Raw genomic sequence first — 16,142 nt, 5'->3', positions numbered from 1 at the left:
TATTTTCTATGTTTCTATGTTTCTAAACACGCTGGTGAAATCATCACTGTAATCCACAATTCTCAACTATTTAGTATTCTAGTTTTCACAGAGATATTAAGGAGGATATTAAAATTCCTCAATGACTCATTAAGATTATATACTGGGTAACTAGGCAATCCAGTAAACACAGAAACAGGTTTTCTTGACTTTGATATTGTACTTGTACTTTGACCGGCCATTACCAAGAAATTTTGCAACCACCATGTATATAACGAAGGGTGAGAGCAGAGAAACTTACAATCTAAATTATTGATACCATGGTCAGAGAATTTACCTTATCACAATCACAATAATATTTTATTAGCCAAGTATGTTTTGCAACATACAAGGAATTTCATTTGGCAAGTCAGTCGTACAAATAAAAAGCAATGGAACACACAAAATACATTTTAACATAAACATCCACCACTGTGACTCCTCCACATTCCTCACTGTGATGAAAGGTGAAATAAAGTTCAAATCTCTTCCCTTCTATGCTCTCCCGTGGTCAGGGGGCCTTGAACCTTCCACTGACGGGACGATCTTGACTCCCAAAGCCAGCGGTTGGGCCCTCCGCATCGGGGGGGATCAGCTCCTGCATCGGGGGGATGTCAGCTCCCCCGCGCCAGCAATCAGACCCCGCGTTGGGGCTGGTCTAGCCTCTGCATCATTGGAGTTCCCAACGAGCCTCTCCAGAGACTGCGAGCCCTTGATGGTAATTCCGCAAGCCGCGGCAGGAGTGATCCCAGGCCGATGTTAAGTCCACGCCCCTTGGTGGGGCACAAAGTCAGGACGAGGAGGCCTCCAGCTCCATCAATGGTAGGCCGCAGATCAGCTGGAGATGCGACCCGGAAAACAATCGCATCTCCGGCAAGGTATGAAACTGAAATAAAGTTTCCTCTTTCCCCCTCCCCCCACATAAAACAAACCGGAGAACATTTACACAAACTTTAACACGCACTAAAAAAAATTTAAAAGACAAAAAAACAGACAGACTATTGGCAGGGCTGCCAATCGTGCAGCGCCCCTGGTGGTGAATTTCTAAATGAGAATTTCAATTATCTAATTTGACTGCACAGCACAAATTCTGTCCATAGTTATAGAGCTATGTAGACCCACCTTGTCCATGCTGATCATGTTGGCATGCTGAGCTAGTCCCATTTTCCCCCATAGCCTTCTAAACCCTTACTAACAAAATCACAACAAATGGAGATAAAGTTTCCTCCTCCCTCGACTCTGTCCAGGGACCCCGACAGTCCTTTCAGGTTAGGCAGAGGTTCATTTGCACCTCCTCCAACCTCATCTTCTGTATCCATTGTTCAAGATGTGGACTCTTGTACATCGGCGAGACCAAACGTAGACTAGACGATCATTTCACACAACAACTTTGCTCAGTGCACCTGAACCTACCTGATCTCCCGGTTGCTAAACACTTTAATTCTCTTGTCCATTCCCACACTGACCTTTCTGTCCTAGGTCTCCTCCATTATCAGAATGAGGCTAAATGCAAATTGGAGGAACAGCATCTCATCTTTCACTTGAGCAGCTTACAGCCCAGTGGTATGAATATTGATTTATCTAACGTCAAGTAACCCCGGGGTTCCCCCTCTCTCCATCCCTCCCCCACCCAAGTCGTACTAGCTTCTCGTTTTCACTTAACAGACAGATTAACAATGGGCTGTTTCCTTTATCATCGTTACATTTTGAACATCTTTCATTCATTATTCTTTATCTCTACATCATCGTCTATATCTCTTCTTTCCCTTTCCCCTGACCAGTCTAACGAAGGGTCTCGACCCGAAACGTCCCCCATTCCTTCTCTACAGAGATGCTGCCTATCATATAGCGACAGATAGCACAATGGGCTAAGAGTTCGGCTGGCGACCGGAAGGTAGCCGGTTCAAATCCCGCTTGGAGTGCATACTGTCGTTGTGTCCTTGGGCAAGACACTTCACCCACCTTTGCCTGTAATGGAATGTACGGCGGCAGGCGCGGGCACACCGCGACGCCCTGTGTCTCCCTTTCAAGGGAGATGCTAAAAATGCATTTCGTTGTCTCTGTACTGTACACTGACAATGACAATAAATTGAATCATTTCATTTTCATTTCATTTCATTTTCATACTGAGTTACTCCAGACTTTTGTGTCAATCTTCAGTTTAAATCAGCATCTGCAGTTCCTTCTTACACAAGAATAAATAAAACATTGGTGCCACTTCTGCTCTGTAAAGTGGGAAGCTCTTTAATGTCATTTCTGCAACCCAATGTTTTCTTTGCATGCTGTACCAATACCATTTCAAATATGCAGGCTATGAGGGCTGATTCCATGTTGTCAGCTCTGACTGCAGCTCAGACTTACTGAGCAATCAATTATTGTTCCGTTATGTAGCACCCACAACTTCCTCTCCAAGTACTAAACTCACAGAATTTTCAAGCTCGTCGCAGGTAAAAAGTACTTGTCAGAATGATATCTTCAGCAATGGAGAGATCTAAAGCGGGATAGGAATATTGTTCAGCAAGTCGATACTAATACTCATCTACTAAAGAGTGAAATATTATTTATCCAAATAATTGTTAATCTCATGAAGATGACAACGGATTCATTGTTGCATAATGATGGAACATTTCCTTCTCTTGAAACCCAATGCAAATGATCACACGATTCAGTGAAAAGGAAATGAAGGTTGGTGGCAATGTTCAGCCACAGGATATGGTAGCGTGATCATGTTACCCTGTTTCAGCAGGTTGAGTTGAATGATCTCATTTGTGTCATGATTTTAATATCTTGAATGACCACAGAGAACAGAAGGGATGGGCATAAAAATAAAGTTTTAAAAATTGAAGATCTGCTTAACAAGTCTCAACCAGGCAGATAAAGTGCACAAAATGCTGGAGTAACTCAGCGGATCAGACAACATCATGGATATGTGATGCTTCGGGTCCCTTAGACCTATGGCCGGGAACGTCACCTATCCATGTTCTCCAGAGATGCTGTCTGAGTCGCTGAGTTATTCCAGCACCTTGTATCATTTTGTGTAAACCAGCATTTGCAGTCCCTTGTTTTTAGATCAGGCAGATGGTAGACTGGTCACACGGAACTACAGATGATGTTTTGCAACAAAAAAAAAAGTCAAAAAGTGCTGGAGTAACTCAGCAGGTCAGGCAACATCTCTGGAGAATGTCGATAGCCGTTGTCCACCATTTGTAAATCAAATCCCCCTCCCCTCCATCCACCTATCACTTGCCTGGTTTGTCCCATCCCCACCTCTCTTCCAGAGTTACAATAAGAAGCGATTTTGCCCGACAAGAATGGAACAATGAAACCTGGTTGGACTTTGGTCCAAATAGATGTGACAGTGAAAGATTCAATCAATTATTTGGACTGAGAGGTTTAGTTTAGTGAGTAGAGATGAGGTGTATACACATGACCATTATGTTCTAGTTTTATGAACTGGTCATCAAAGGTGCAAGTGAAGGTGTGGCTGAGCTGAGAAAAAGTATTGCCGGGACCAAAAGACAGCTGAAATTATAGAAGTAAAAATAAGTGAATTTGCGGTAAACTTCTTCTCCGACTATGCCAAAGAGGAAGGGCTGATGTTTTAGAAGGAGGATATGGGTGGAGTCTGATACCAATAAATTAACAGAGGAAGCCCTATTCTACAGCACGGAATGAAAAGAATTATCAAAGCAACCAACACATTCTTGTGGAAGCTGACCTCTTTCATAGTCCTATGGAAATTATTCAAGGTGGTTTCTGTTTAATACCTTCGTTAGATGCTCCTAATTGTAAAGTTTTGATGCTTTACATCATCTTGATGCTCCTAAATGTAAAGTTTTATAAACAGGAAAATACGAAGTAACATTTTAAGCTTATTGCTGGACTGGTGAAAATATTGGTGAAATGTTTTCTTTGTTAAGAACTAGTTGCACAAACACAGACATTAAAGGCTCATGGTATATTAACTATGCACCTATAGATAAATGATTAAATCTTAATATCTATTACCTTATTTAAACCTACATCTAGTATACCAGAAATTTTGAAAATTTAACATAATGTTAATATCAAAAGTTAATATCATGTTTGTTCATTCTTACTTTAAGCAAATTATCCATCTGTAATTACAGAAGTTGGTCCTAACTTTAGATTAGTTTAGAGATACAGTGTGGAAACAGGCCCTTGGACCCACCGAGTGCGTGCCGACCAGCAATCCCCGTACAATAACACTATCCTACACTCTAGGGACAATTTTCTTTACGAAAGCCAATTAGCCTACACACCTGTACATCTTTGGAGTTTGGAAAGAAACCGGAGCACCCGTGAAAACCCACACAGTCAAGGGGAGAACGTGCAAACTCTGTGCAGAGAGCATCCATAGTCAGGATTGAGCCCAGGTCACTGGCAGCAAATCTACCACAGCACCACCATGCTGCCCTTAAACCATTTTTATTACTTTACAATTTGAGAACAAACTAAATTCTGATCAGTTTTAATGTAGCACAAGCTTCACATGAGCTTTACGCAGCAAAATCACATTCGGGCAGATGACCAACAGATTGTTTAAACAGGTAAATTAACAGAATATGAGAGTGGTGAATGTAGGGATGGAGATCATGGAGCTAAGGGCCATGGTAGCTGATAGGATAGGCACCAATGGTTGAATGATTTCTGAGACGGCTTGTGGGATCTTGTAAGTAAGGCTGACAAGAGGCCTGATATAGTTAATGAGATCAGAAAAAATGGACAAAAAATATATTATGCTAATTGGAAATGGGCAACAAAGATTTATGGAGTTTATGGGCAGCAGAGTGTATGAGACTGGTTGGGAATATATTGGGATGGTCAGAGGTAACACGTGGTTTCAAGAACAGATGAGTTGGACAGGGTTAGCATCAGGTAATGTTACATTTGTGATATTGGACAGTATTAGTTCAGGTATTAATACATAATTTTGGCAACAGACTGGTTCCACCAAGATGCATGCCAGCACGCCACAGGAGATCCTTCTTGCCTGTGGCTATCAAACTGGACAACTCCTCCCCCTTCTGTCGTGGGGTAGACTGAGATAGAATCCCCTCCCCAATCTTTGCACATCCCCAGTCCTTTCCACTCGTCACTTTAATTTCATGTTTCTTGTATTTAGAGTTTGTATTGGCAGATCAATTTTTGTTGGCAGATCAATTTTCCTCCTGGGTTAAATAAAGTTGTACCGTATCGTATAATCAAAAGCTCTGAGAATTCCTATCAGGTTTAGGAGCTAGAATTTTGAAATTAGTTTACAATCTTTTACCAAAAGTGGAATTTTTACCAAGTTTTTTTTTCAATCTTAACAAGGGCATTGGCACCAGTTTGTACAGCTTGATTGCACTCATGTATGGTATGATTTGATTTGACTGGATAGCACACAAATAAAAGCTTTTCATTTAAATAATAAACCAGAACCAATACCAATTGCAGAAATGACGCTGTGATTGTAATAAGCAGATTTGAAATGCAATGCTCTCATTTCTGACCCTGCTTTCAGTGTGAAGTGTGTTTGTTTGGTGATTTAACAATATAACATTTGGAGTTAAAGTTTACCCAAACTGGAATAAGTTGAAGGATCTTACCTGCCGTGTCATATAGAGTCAAGGTGACTTTCTTGTTTCTAATTGTGATATCGGTCATATACTTCTCGAATACTGACGGGGCATATTGCTAACAGCAAAACATGGAATGAAGAAACAGAAAACGGATAGATTTTAAAACGATCTAACAAGCTTATTAATGACATATCCTATTATCCAACATGAATCTCTGAATAAGATTTCCTATTTTATACTTCAAAGTGTAAATGTCTAACATTATTCTAAACCAATCCAAAATAAAAGTACCACCTGATTTTTTTTCTGGGAGCACCAGCTTGTTGAAGGATACAAATCAAATGGTTCAATGGTTTCTTTGTTATCGCGTGTACCCAGGTACAGTGAAATACTTTTTTTCAAAGTACAGCACTAACTTTGCTCAAGAACTCTAAACTCAAGTTGCACTTATGTAGCGTGAGAGCAGGCCCTTTGGCCCATTAGGTCCATGCCAACCATTAGGCACTCAGTTATATGAATCCTCCGACACAAAGCAATTTATTCTCCCCATCAATGTCATCATCGGCAATCACCCAAAGTCAAGTATGATGGGTCTTTTCTGGGGGTCTTGAGATGGCTGAAGAGGCCAATGCTGAGGCCAGATGCTTTATGTCCCTCCAGGTGGATGCCAATGCCTGGAACCTTTTACCAGGGAGAGACTGTTGCCCTGGTTGCAAACCTTCATTTTATATGCCCTCTTCACTGCCTTGGGTTGTAAGGGGACTTTGTGGCTGAGGTTAATTATCTCAAGATGGGAGGGAGCCTGGTATTTATATTGTCATGGAGTTCCATCGGACAGAAAAAGACCCCTCACCACCATGTCCCACCACTTCCTGTATGGAGCGTGACATTCATTAAATAAGAGAATTGAAAGAACAATGGCAAAATCTAATTCTTTCCAATTTGGCATCCGTCGACAAATATTTATTGGCAGGGGAAACAATACAAGCAGTAAATCCTTGCTTATATTTATCGACCACCCTGACACACCCCACCTACTCCACACTTCCTTGCAAGGCCGGGGTTCTAACATGTTCAGCCACCACTGTCTGTGGGGAGTTTGTACGTTTTCCCTGTGACTGTGTGGGTTTCCTCCCACATCCCAGACATGTGTGACTTTGAATGTTAATTGGCCCCTGTAAAATGTTCCCTAGTGTGTAGAGAGTGGATAAGAAAGTGGGATAACAGAACTTGTGTGTAGGAAGGAACTGCTGGTTTATACCGAAAATAGACACAAAATGCTGCAGTAACTCAGTGGGTCAGGCAGGGTTGGCATGGACTCGGTGGGTCAAAGGGTCTATTTCCATGCTGCATCTCTAAACAAAAACTAAAAAAAACACTCTGTCCACTTAACTAATGTGGCACACATCTGCTGATGTTGCAGTTTGTAGCAAAGGTTGTTTTAGTTTAAGCACAAAGGGTATCTGTTTGCAGATGCTTGCTGCCTGCTCATTGCCCACTTGTCCCTGAGCTAGTGGTTTGTCATGAGTTAACAACTAGGACTTGAAATTGGCACCAAATCTGGTGACTCTGTATACTGTCCCAGTGTACAACTACTAACTATACACTTGTACTGTATCTGGTGTGCTTATCTAAGATGTGTTTATGTATGGTGATACCCGTGCTGAACTGTATACAAATATGGATTTCACTGTACATGTGACAAATAAAGTTCCATTGATACCATTGATCTGCTGGTGATTTCAGCGAATTTTTTAAAAAAAGCTACCTATTGCACAGAGTAGTTTATCTTCTCATTGGTATCAAATAGCAGTTTGAAAATGGGAAAAAAAAGGAAAGGAGGGGCAGGTCCCCCCCCCCCCCATCCCCAACCCCTGTTTCTTTACCCATTCTTGAGTCCCATATCTGTTTTATCCCCCTGCTTTCCCCTTTGTCCCCATATATATACACACACACACACACACACACACACACACACACACACACACACACACACACACACACACACACACACACACACACACACACACACACACACACACACACACACACACACACACACACACACACCACACCTCCCTTCAGCCTTACATTTCATTCCTCCTCCTTATTGGACACCATTTTGACTCTTTTTCACCTGACCTTTGTCACCTAGTCTATATTATGCCCCATGTTTGGATGTAAATATACTGAGAGTCGTGATCCATAATTTGCATGAACAGCAATGATGGGTTAACGGCACTCCACGTCAGGTTGTGCTTGTCGGCATGTGCACAAATGAACCACAGGTACAATGAACCTCTTGTCTTCAGCAAAGCCACAATAGTTTACGGCGCGGAAGAATAGATGCGAGTTTGATGAAAGATCTGCCAAGGGCCTCTAAACAAACAGAGTCTACCAGTCAACACCGCAGTGAATGTGAAGATAGTGTTAGATTTATGCACTAAATATGAACCGGCCTCCACAAGATAATTAGGAGTCCTCTCTCACTGTAGGGCTTTGTCCCACCCTCACCTCTCTTTTTCAAGCTTTCTCCCCCCTATTCCCACCACTATGAAGAAGGGTCCTGACCTAAAACGTCGCCCGTCCATTCATCCCGTAGATGCTGCCTGACCGGCTGAGCTCCTCCAACACTTAGTATTTTGCATTTAGCAAAATAACAACTGGATTGATGAAGCTGCAGTTCAGTAGAGGGGCACTCTACCTTGGCAGTGGCATTCAAGAAGCTTTTAGACAGTCACATGCATATGCTGGGAATCGAGGGAAATGAATCGCGTGCTTGCTGGGGTGATTAGGTTACTTGCCTTCAAGAAGAAACAAGGAACCGCAGGTGCTGGTTTACAAAAACGACACAAAATGCTGCAGTAACTCAGCGGATCAGGCAGCATCTCTGGAGAACATGGATAGATAATGTTTTGGGTCGGGAGTTAATGAGTTACTCCAGCACTTTGTGTCTTAATTTGTCATCACATTCGGTACGGACATTGTGGGCCGAATGGCCTGTTCCTGTGCAGTACAGTTCTATGGATGTTTTCAATTTAAACTTAAACTGTTTATTTCATTACCTCTTTTCTCTCTCCATTCTGTTCATTATATTATTTAAATCTTTGATATTTTTCTTTCCCTAAATTAACAAATGAGTAATGCCTGTGCTGCTCATTTGTGTTTCTTCTGCCTCCAGACGTCATTAGATAAAGAGGTGATCTGTTGATCCTGTCATTTACCAATGACCCAGCTACACTAGTAACTGTATGATTATTAATTAACACTTCTACTATTATTTGGCATCAAATTAAGTAGAACTGAAAGATGAGAAGAAAGCAATCAATCTCAAGGTGAGGGGTTTAAGGTGAATGAAAGATTTACTAGTAACCTGAGGAATAACTTTTTCATACAAAGGGTGGTGGGTGTATGGAACAAGCTGCCAGGGGAGATAGTTGAGGCAGGAACTATTGCAAGGTTTAAGAAACATTTAGACGGGTACATGGATAGGACAAGTTTAGAGGGATGTGGGCAAACGCAGGCAGGTGGGACCAGTGTAGATGGGATATGTCGCTTAGTGTGGGCAAGTTGGGTCAAAGGGCCTGTTCCGCGCTGTTTGACTAAGATTATGACTCTAAGCACATACTTTCAGATGCTTTGCTCTGAGAAATGATGTGTCTATCTATATGATCAGTGGGACGTGTACCTCTGACTCAGAAGGTTCAAATTCCACATTGGGGACGTATGCAGAAAAATCGAGGTTAGCATTCCTCTGGTGAGACTCAGAAAGTCAGATACATCAACTTTCAAATCTGTTACTCAAATGCTACTGCTTGAGTCCGCATAGATCCTGTGGCACCATTTTGTAGACGGACAGTGAGGACAGTGAGTTTTCCTACTGTCTCTGACCATTATTTATTTTTTAGTCTATTTTAAAAAAAAACTAACATTGGTGTTTGTGACAATTCTCGGTGCATTAGTGGGTGCTGCTTGTTTCAAACCTATCATGCAAGTTTTCGGCAACTGTGTCACTTCAAAATGACTGTCGAATGACAAAGTGCCTTGAGGCATCTCATAGGCTTCTTAAATACCAGCTGGTGTAAATCCTACTGTTATTTTAATTTTTATATTACACTTGACTTTTCAGTGCAGGTATCAAGTGATAATAAAATGGGAACTAAAACAGAAAGAAGCCATAACATTACAAATAGAGGAATCTAATAATGAACGAAACAAGAAATAAATTGCCACAGTCCGTTAGTCTAAAGACTATGATTTCATGCCTACAAGACAGAGCGTGGGAACAGGCCCACCGAGTCCATGTCGACCAGCTGTCGCCCTATACGCTAGAACTATCCTACACACTCGGGACAATTTACCAAAGCCAATATACCTACAAAGCTGCACGTCTTTGAAGTGTGGAAGGAAACCAGAGCACCCAAAGAAAACCCACGTGGTCACAGGGAGAACGTACAAATTCCATACAGACAGCACCTGTCGTCAGGATTGAACCTGGGTCTCTGGCCCTGTAAGGCAGCAACTCTACACCATTGTGTCCGCCCCAAAACAGCATGGAAACAGGATTTTCGGTCCAACTGATCCCTGCTGACAGAGGTACTCCATCTAAAGTAGTCCCATTTACCCACATTTGCTCCAGATCCCTCCAGACTTGTTCTTGGTATAATTATATCTGGTTTGTGCCATAGAACAGAGTACAGTGCTGCTCAGGAACAGACCCTTTGGCCCATAATGTCCAGGCTGAGCATGATGCCAAGTTAAACTAGTCTCTTCTGGCTGCACATGAGCCCTCTATTCCCTGCATATCCAAAAGCCTCTTAAACGCCACCATCATTCAAGCTCTTCAAATAAAGACTCCAGTGAAGAAAAGATCATTAAAGAGAATGCAACTTGAGAGGGTGATGATTCATTCTCTCTAGAGTTTAGGAGATTGAGAGGGGATCTTATAGAAACTTACAAAATTCTTAAGGGGTTGGACAGGCTAGATGCAGGAAGATTGTTCCCGATGTTGGGGAAGTCCAGGACAAGGGGTCACAGCTTAAGGATAAGGGGGAAATCCTTTAAAACCGAGATGAGGAGAACTTTTTTCACACAGAGAGTGGTGAATCTCTGGAACTCTCTGCCACAGAGGGTAGTTGAGGCCAGTTCAATGGCTATATTTAAGAGGGAGTTAGATGTGGCCCTTGTGGCCAAGGGGATCAGAGGGTATGGAGAGAAGGCAGGTACGGGATACTGAGTTGGATGATCAGCCATGATCATATTAAATGGCGGTGCAGGCTCGAAGGGCCGAATGGCCTACTCCTGCACCTAATTTCTATGTTTCTATGTAACAGCACTGGCCTCTGCACCTCCTGTAACCAGCTTAATTTCATTTGTGACTGAGGCATGGCATTTTGATTTCAAGGACTTTCCCAGAAACAAATGTTTCTTTCTTACAAGAAACCTTTCAGATTCTTTCATTCTCCCGTTTCTAAAGGGGATAAGCTCCTGTAGTAATCCTAATACTAATTGTTTAGGAAGCATATTTAGCAACTAAGAAATAGAGACACAATGAAATGCAGATGCTGGAATCTTGAGGGGGGGGGGGGGAGTGGGAGAAAACCAGAAAAGAGGTGAAGCAGGAAAAAGCCTGGCAAGTGATAGGTGGATATAAGTGGGGGATGATTGACAAATGGGTGGAGTAAAAGTCAGAGGATAGAAGTAAAAAGGAGACAAAATGGTGTCAGATAAGGAAAGAAGAGGAGAAATGAAATGTAAAGCTGGAAGAATGGATATGGGGGAGGGGAGGAGGATAGATAGATGTTGAAAGTACTAATACCAACAATAAATATCAAAGTGAATGATTCGCACAGATATATTTTAGGCGAATGATCTGCTGCTAAGCAATATTGGATATTATTTATTGTAAAAGAAAATAAAAACGACCCTGAAGTAAGGCCCTGACTTGAAATGTCGCCTGTCCATTCCCTCCACAGACACCGACTGACCCTCCAGCACTTTGTGTTTCACTCAAGATTCCAGCATCTGCAGTTCCTCCTAATCTCCAAAGTAGGCTATATCGTTTTGTTTTATTGTTAGTTTAGTTTAGAGACACAGCATGGAAACAGGCCCTTCGGCCCACCATATCCATGCCGACCAACAATAGTTCTATCTGTACACTAGTTCTATCCTACACACGAGGTACAATCCACAAACCTGCACGTCTTTGCAATGTAGGGGGAAACCGGAGGACCTGGAGAAAACAGGTAGGGACGACAGATGGCACAATGGGCTAAGTGTTTGGCTGGCGACCGGAAGGTAGCCGGTTCGAAACCCGCTTGGAGTGCATACTGTCGTTGTGTCCTTGGGGCAAGACACTTCACCCACCTTTGCCTGTGTGTAATGTAATGTAATTATGTGAAGCACTTTGGGGTCAATACAAGTTGACTGAAAATGTGCTATATAAATAAGATTATTATTATTATTATTAAAACCTACGCGGTCACTGGGAAACGTGCAAACCCCACACAGACAGCACCCGTGGTCTCTGGTCCTGTAAGGCAGCAACTCTACCACTGCGGACCGTTCCGTCCTGTTGTAACAGTTTCTCTGCACGTTTCCATTCCCTCCATCGCTGCCATCTATTTGATCGTCCCACCCCTTCGAGATGAGTTCGTGCTGAGCAGCCTGGCTATATGTCTGTGCCCTGGTGCATTACTGCAGACTGTGCCGCCGCTTCACACTCCGGTCGCACGGTGCAGATTCTAACCTAACGTTTCCTCTGCGACTTGTATACGGTGCTACATGCAGAAAGATCGCCAATATCACAACTTAAATGTGTGCAGGGTATCTCCCATGACGGCTTCTATTGAATTAATACAAAGGAATAATCTACCGTTACTTTGTGATCCATGTGAAAAACCTATATCAACACCATCTATTTAGCTCCACGGAAAAGAGGCACCCTGACATATGGCCCAACCGCGGGCAAATAGGACTAGGCAGCATGGAGACAAGCTCTTCGGCCCAACTTGCCCATGCTGGCCAACATGCCCCATCTACACTAGTCCCACCTGCCCGCGCTTGTCCCACACCCGCTAAACACATCCTAACTACATTAGATGGGGCATCAAAAGTGACGGGGAGACAGCGGGAGAATGGGGTTGAAAGATAGTTTAGCCTCACGCCATGATCCAAAGGCGGAGTAGACTGGATGGGCCGAATGGCCCAATTCTGCTCCGATTGTCTTATGATCTTATACCATCTCGGTCGGCATGGGCCGAAGAGTCAATGACTGAATGTCTCGGGTTACACAAAAATGCTGGAGAAACTCAGCGGGTGCAGCAGCATCTATGGAGCGAAGGAAATAGGCAACGTTTCGTTGCCTATTTCCTTCGCTCCATAGATGCTGCTGCACCCGCTGAGTTTCTCCAGCTTTTTTGTGTAACCTTCGATTCTCCAGCATCTGCAGTTCCTTCTTAAAGACTGAATGTCTCCGGGCGTTTGTCACCGGCATGAGATGGCGAGGACCCAACATTTCATTCAACTTACTTCTGGGAAGTCCCCCTTGGCGAATACCATGAGCAGGGACGTTTTCCCACAGCCTCCATCCCCAACTATCACAATCTTCAGCTCGTTCCCACCGATCGCCGCCGGGTTCCGATTGTGGCCATTTGCTACGGCCATCGTGAAGATTAATCAATTGGGGTTTTCCCTCCACTGGAAGTGCGATCAGTTCCTGGAAATCGCGCAGAAATTCACCCGGGGCATGAATGTGACAACTTGCGGCACATTTGCTGACAGTAAAACCAAATGCGCTGGAGTTGAGATCACAGGGCTGTGCGGGACTTTGAATTGTCTCTGTCTGAGCCCTTCTTCACGCTTATGGCGATTGGAGCTGTCTTGTCCTTGGTGGTCCGGAAGGATGTGGAAACTACTGTGCTGTGTGTAGCACGGTGTGTGGGTAAGGTGCAGGCGTCTCAACGACGCTCCCGCCCAGTTGCCTCGCCTTAAGCAGTCAGTCACACGCTGCTCTGAGCTCAGACACGGACGCCTCCCCTTTTGTTTTAATTGGTTTCATTGTGTGTTAACCGTTTCCCTTCCGTGTGACCTCTGGAAAACATAAAAGCTCACCGATATCACAAAGAATGTGTAATTGGAACTTGTTTGGGGCCACCTTACAAAAACAAGATATTGGCAGAAAAACGGCACAGAGTGCTGGAGTAACTCAGCGGGGCAGCCAGCATCTCTGGAAAACACGGATACAGTTATAGTCACACAGCGTGGGAACAGGCCATTCGGCCCAACTTGACCATGACGACCCAACATATCCCATCTACACTAGTCCCATCTGCCTGTGTTTGGCAGGATGTCAGGACTTTCATATGCAGAAAGACTGGATAAGATCGGCTTATACTCGCTAGAATTTAGGAGATTGAGGGGGGATCTTATGGAAACTTACAAAATTCTTAAGGGGTTGGACAGGCTAGATGCAGGAAGATTGTTCCCGATGTTGGGCAAGTCCAGGACAAGGGATCACAGCTTAAGGATAAGGGGGAAATCCTTTACGACCGAGATGAGAAAAACATGTTTCACAGACAGTGGTGAATCTCTGGAACTCTCTGCCACAGAAGGTAGTTGAGGCCAGTTCATTTGCTATATTTAAGAGGGAGTTAGACGTGACCCTTGTGGCTAAAGGGATCAGGGGGTATGGAGAGAAGGCAGGTACGGGATACTGAGTTGGATGATCAGCCATGATCATATTGAATGGCGGTGCAGGCTCGAAGGGCCGAATGGCCTACTCCTGCACCTATTTTCTATGTATCTATCCCTAGAAACATGTCCTATCCATGTATCAGTCCAAATTTGTTTTAAACGATGTGTAATTACACGCCTCAACAACCCCTCCCCCCCCCCTCCCCACCCGACTTGTTACACTCAGATTCCTATTAAGTATTTCCTCCCTCACTTTAAACCTATGCCCTCTGGTTCTTGATTCCCCTACTCTGTGTTAAACATTCTGTGCATTTACTCTATTCCCATCATGATCTTTTACACAGCTGACGTTTCGTGTCGAAACCCGTCGGGATGACAAGAACTGGTTCCACAAAGCAACGTTTGCAGTTCCTTGTTTCTACAAGATATTGCCTGACCTGCTGAGCTCCTCCAGCAATGTAGCAATCCTCCGATGCTGGGATCTTGAGCAAAACACAAAGTGCTGGAAAAACTCAACAATTGTTTGTAGAGGGGCCCCGTTCGGAAACGTCACCTATTCGTGTTCTCCAGAGCTGCTGAGTTACTCCAATACTTTGAGTCTTTATCTGTGGAGGGGGTGGACAGGCGGCGTTTTTGGTCGGGACCGTTCTTCAGACTGCATAAATAAACACGATTCTATAAAACAAAGAATTGCAGATGCTGGAATCTAAAGCAAATCACAAAAACAAAGTGCTGGAGTAACTAAGTGTAGAAACAAAGAACTGCTGGTTTATCCCAAAGATAGGCACAAATCATTGGAGTAACTCAGCGGGTCAGACAACATCTCAGGCAAACATCCCACCACCACCCTTTGTGTGAAAAGGTTCCCCCTCACCTTAAACCTATGTCCTCTGGTTCTCGATTCCCCTACCCTGGGCAAGAGACTCTGTGTGTTTACCCAATCTATTCCTTTCATTATTTTGCACACCGTGATTTTATATAAATGTTTTTTTTAATTTTAAGGCTGAAATCCACGAAATTCCATTGAACACTTTAACGAGCTCACAAGAGCTAAGAGGTTTCTGTCTGGGCTTCCAGGCATATCTGGCATTGGAATTTGTCATTGCACGCCCGGAAGCTATGACTGTTTCAAGCGGGAGGGATTCTTCACTGGGTAATGTTCTAAACTTCAGAGTAGCTTCACGTCGCTTTGATTAATAGAGTAATAGAACGATACAGTGTGGAGCCAGGCCCTTCGGCCCAACTTCCCCACACCGGCCAACATGTCCCAGCTACACTCGTCCTATCCTCCTGCGCCTGGTCCATATCCCTTCAAACCTGCCATGTGCCTGTCCAACTGCATTTTAAACGATAGGATTGTTCCAGCCTCAACTACGTCTGGCAGCTTGTTCCATACACCCACCACCTTCTGTGTGCAAAAATTACCCCTCGGATTCGTACTAAATATTTTCCCCTTCACCTTGAACCTATGTCCGCCGGCCCTCGATTCCCTTACTCTGGGCAAGAGACTGTGCATCGACCCAATCTATTCCTCTCATGATTTTAGACACCTCTATAAGATCACCCCTCATCCTCCTACGCTCCATGGAATAGAGACCCAGCCTACTCAACCTCTCCCTATAGTTCGCACCCTCTAGTCCTGGCAACATCCTCATAAATCTTTTCTGAACCCTTTCAAGCTTGACAATATCTTTCCTATGACATGGTGCCCAGAACTGAACACAATACTCTAAATGCGGTCTCGCCAACATCTTATACAACTACAACTTAACCTCCCAACTTCTATACTCAATACACTGACTGATGAAGGCCAATGTGCCAAAAGCCTTTTTGACCACCTTATCT

The 16,142-nt window shown here is 43.7% G+C and overlaps 1 protein-coding gene across 1 annotated transcript in view; it reads right to left on the bottom strand.

Moving 5' to 3' along the window:
* Window positions 1-13,589, bottom strand: part of rhof (ras homolog family member F) — a 35,028-nt gene extending 21,439 nt beyond the window's left edge. The window contains exons 1-2 of the mRNA XM_055655725.1: window positions 13,134-13,589; window positions 5,631-5,718 (exon numbers count right to left, since the gene is read on the bottom strand). Of these exons, the coding sequence (XP_055511700.1) occupies window positions 5,631-5,718; window positions 13,134-13,268 (223 nt within the window). The 5' untranslated portion in view covers window positions 13,269-13,589. The remainder of the gene's footprint in view (window positions 1-5,630; window positions 5,719-13,133) is intronic.
* Window positions 13,590-16,142: the final 2,553 nt, after the last annotated feature.

The sequence above is a fragment of the Leucoraja erinacea genome, chromosome 25, assembly GCF_028641065.1.
Source record: "Leucoraja erinacea ecotype New England chromosome 25, Leri_hhj_1, whole genome shotgun sequence".
Classification (NCBI taxonomy): Eukaryota; Metazoa; Chordata; class Chondrichthyes; order Rajiformes; family Rajidae; genus Leucoraja; species Leucoraja erinaceus.
This window is presented reverse-complemented; position numbering and strand designations above follow the sequence as displayed.